The 2,592-nt window shown below is 38.8% G+C and overlaps 1 protein-coding gene across 1 annotated transcript; it reads right to left on the minus strand.

Moving 5' to 3' along the window:
• Positions 1-292: 292 nt before the first annotated feature.
• Positions 293-759, minus strand: LOC123116768 (uncharacterized). Its single transcript, XM_044537676.1, has 2 exons — positions 699-759; positions 293-552 (listed from the first exon to the last, which is right to left on the minus strand). Exons 1-2 carry the CDS (start codon positions 757-759, stop codon positions 293-295), a joined length of 321 nt encoding a protein of 106 aa, XP_044393611.1.
• Positions 760-2,592: the final 1,833 nt, after the last annotated feature.

Consider the following 2,592-nt stretch of genomic DNA (forward strand, 5'->3'; position numbering starts at 1 on the left):
TAGCTAGTATTACCTCTGCATCTTAATATAAGACATTTTTGCAGTTCAATTTATGTCAGAAATACAAAAAGATACAGAGGTAGTAAGTTTTAGTGCAGGGACAAATTAAGTAACAATCCACATAAACAATGGCACCTTTCATGGTCTACCACAAGAATATTGTTTCTAAAACATTTGTTGGAAGGAGCATCATATATCATAGAAGATGTAAAGAGGTATTACAACGACAAAACGGTTTATCAGGAGAATCTATCGTTGTTCCCTTGTTTAGGGACTAGAGCATGTCATCCTTTCATGCGTGTAGTTCTATCGAAGATTCAGGCGGCGGGCACTTGGGATTGCACTTAAGGCATTTAGACTTGAACTCATCCAAAGTCTTGAAACATGGGGTCTCCCGGATGTCACAGCAGTAGCAGTCACCGAAGTCGCAACTCCATTTGCCGCACAATATGACGGTAAACTTGGCATCATCTAACGATGATATCGCGTTGGCCACGGTAGCATTGTTATCGCCACCGTCTAGATAGCTTCGTTTTCCAGCCTCCATACGACCTAAAATTATGCATGTAATGTTTTTAATTGTTAGTCCTATAAGAGAGAGAGAGAGAGAGAGAGAGAGAGAGAGAGAGAGAGATTGAGAGAGAGTCCATGCGTGTAAAAACTGAAGAAAATAAAACAAGGGAAGAACCAGAACTAACACTGTGCAGTGACCGTGAGCCATCCCACGAACAAGATGGCCATGGCATGAACCCCTCTCATTCTGGTTTAATCTTTACTGATTGCTTAGTCGATTGAGTCAACTCTCCGCAATGGGGTGGGTTACGTGAGACGAACAAGGGATGACCATGGCTGCGATGACCCGATCATTATATAGAGGGTCAAAATCTTAATTAAGTAGGAGATAATATTCCAATTAATTCTAAAGATTATTTGGTGCCATATATACGTCGATATTAATTAATGTCGGATAATTTACATCCACCCATATATGTCGCCCTTTGGGTAATTTGGTTCCAAAAAGTTGGTTGTGTCAGTCAATCAATTATCTCCCCAAAATAACACCCCAAAAATTCACGCATTGATTGTTTCGAAGAAGAAGAAGAAGAAGAAGAAGAAGAAGAATGCTAACCGAAACTACTAACTGGAGGGAAGGCATCATGATTCCCCTCCCAAACACCGGCTACCGGAGCGGCAGGCAATTGGATCCATTGACTCGTCGGTGAAGTGTGGAGGTGAGAGTTTACCCTAGCCGTCTAGGATTAAGGGAGGTAAATAACATGTGGTCTCTTCTAGGGACATAATCTCATTCATCTTTTTATGGAAACAACTCTAACATTTGCAAAAACTATGTGAAAAACTCCCTCACTTTTTTTGCTTGTACTTCTAGTAGAAAATGCTTTCAAAAAACACTGTCACTAGAAGGATTACATATAGAAGCATTGTTTGTTTTGTATTAAATATTGGTTAACTGTCATATATGTTGTGACACGTCTTATGTCTCATATGCACACAACATATAAAATAAAGAGTAAATTCAATTTTTCGCGCGGCAGGCGTGATGAGCAATCTCAAATCATTGAAAAAACGAGTAAATTCCCTTTTTACCCCCATCGATCATTTACGCTTGTGACAGAATTAGTCCCAGTTTAGGAAAACTCTCAATTTATACCCTCATTTATCACCTTTGTGCCACATTTTACCTCTTTGCAATTTTTTCCAATTTTGTGCTAAGTTGGCATGGCACGTCAATGTTTTTTTATTATATATTTTGCCTATAGTTCATTTCTTTTATTTGACCTTGAGGTGGGTCACCTGTCATTATAGAAAAAAAATGGTTGGGTACGCCCCGAACACATGACCTCCCTTGGGGAAGACTTGTACAGGATCTGTTCTTAGGTGAGATCAATGAAATCAATCTTTTTGAAGATACAAAACATGTTCAAAAATTCTGAAAAAAAGTGGAGACCTACATCAAGCTCAAAAAGTTTCAGCTCCTAATTCGAACTGCACTTAGAGGACCAAAAAAGACAAAATCAGATGTGAATAGTGTCAAATACTACTCATCCCAAAGCGGACACTATTCATAATCGAATTTATCTTTTTCGAATTTCTAACTATAGATTGAGTTTTGAGCTGATTTTTTTTGGAGTTGTAGACATACCCCGCAGGTATGTTGTACATTCTTTTCAGATTTTTTTTGGATTGTCTAATTATGAAATGTTTGAGTTGATCATATGATCTCACCTCAAGGGTTGATCCTATACAAGTTCTCTCTGACCTCCCCTCCTCTTCTCTTCGGGAGGGACCACAATAAAATTTGTCCCTTAGAAGCAAAATAGAAAGATTGAAGTTGGTCCGTTGGATTGAGGGTTGATGGCATAGACTCCATTGGAGGGATCTAAGCCCACTTAAATGTACATTTCACAAACCCCCCCTTTGTGAAGTTAGATATGTCAAACGCCTTTTGCAGTTATGTCCTTCAGCATTTCAATTTTGCACAGCGGTAATGCCTATTCTCATAGAATCCACGCATATTTAGATACATTATTATGCAAGAAAATTGGGCATGTTGGTCACTACAAAGTATAACGG

This window comes from Triticum aestivum, chromosome 5B (genome assembly GCF_018294505.1).
Source record: "Triticum aestivum cultivar Chinese Spring chromosome 5B, IWGSC CS RefSeq v2.1, whole genome shotgun sequence".
NCBI lineage: Eukaryota > Viridiplantae > Streptophyta > Magnoliopsida > Poales > Poaceae > Triticum > Triticum aestivum.

Excerpts from the sequence above, each read along its gene's own strand:
- LOC123116768 (XM_044537676.1), bottom strand. The coding sequence starts at position 759 with ATGAGAGGGGTTCATGCCATGGCCATCTTGTTCGTGGGATGGCTCACG. Across the intron at positions 553-698 it reads GCTCACGGTCACTGCACAGT|GTCGTATGGAGGCTGGAAAA; the intron begins GTTAGTTCTGGT and ends GCATAATTTTAG.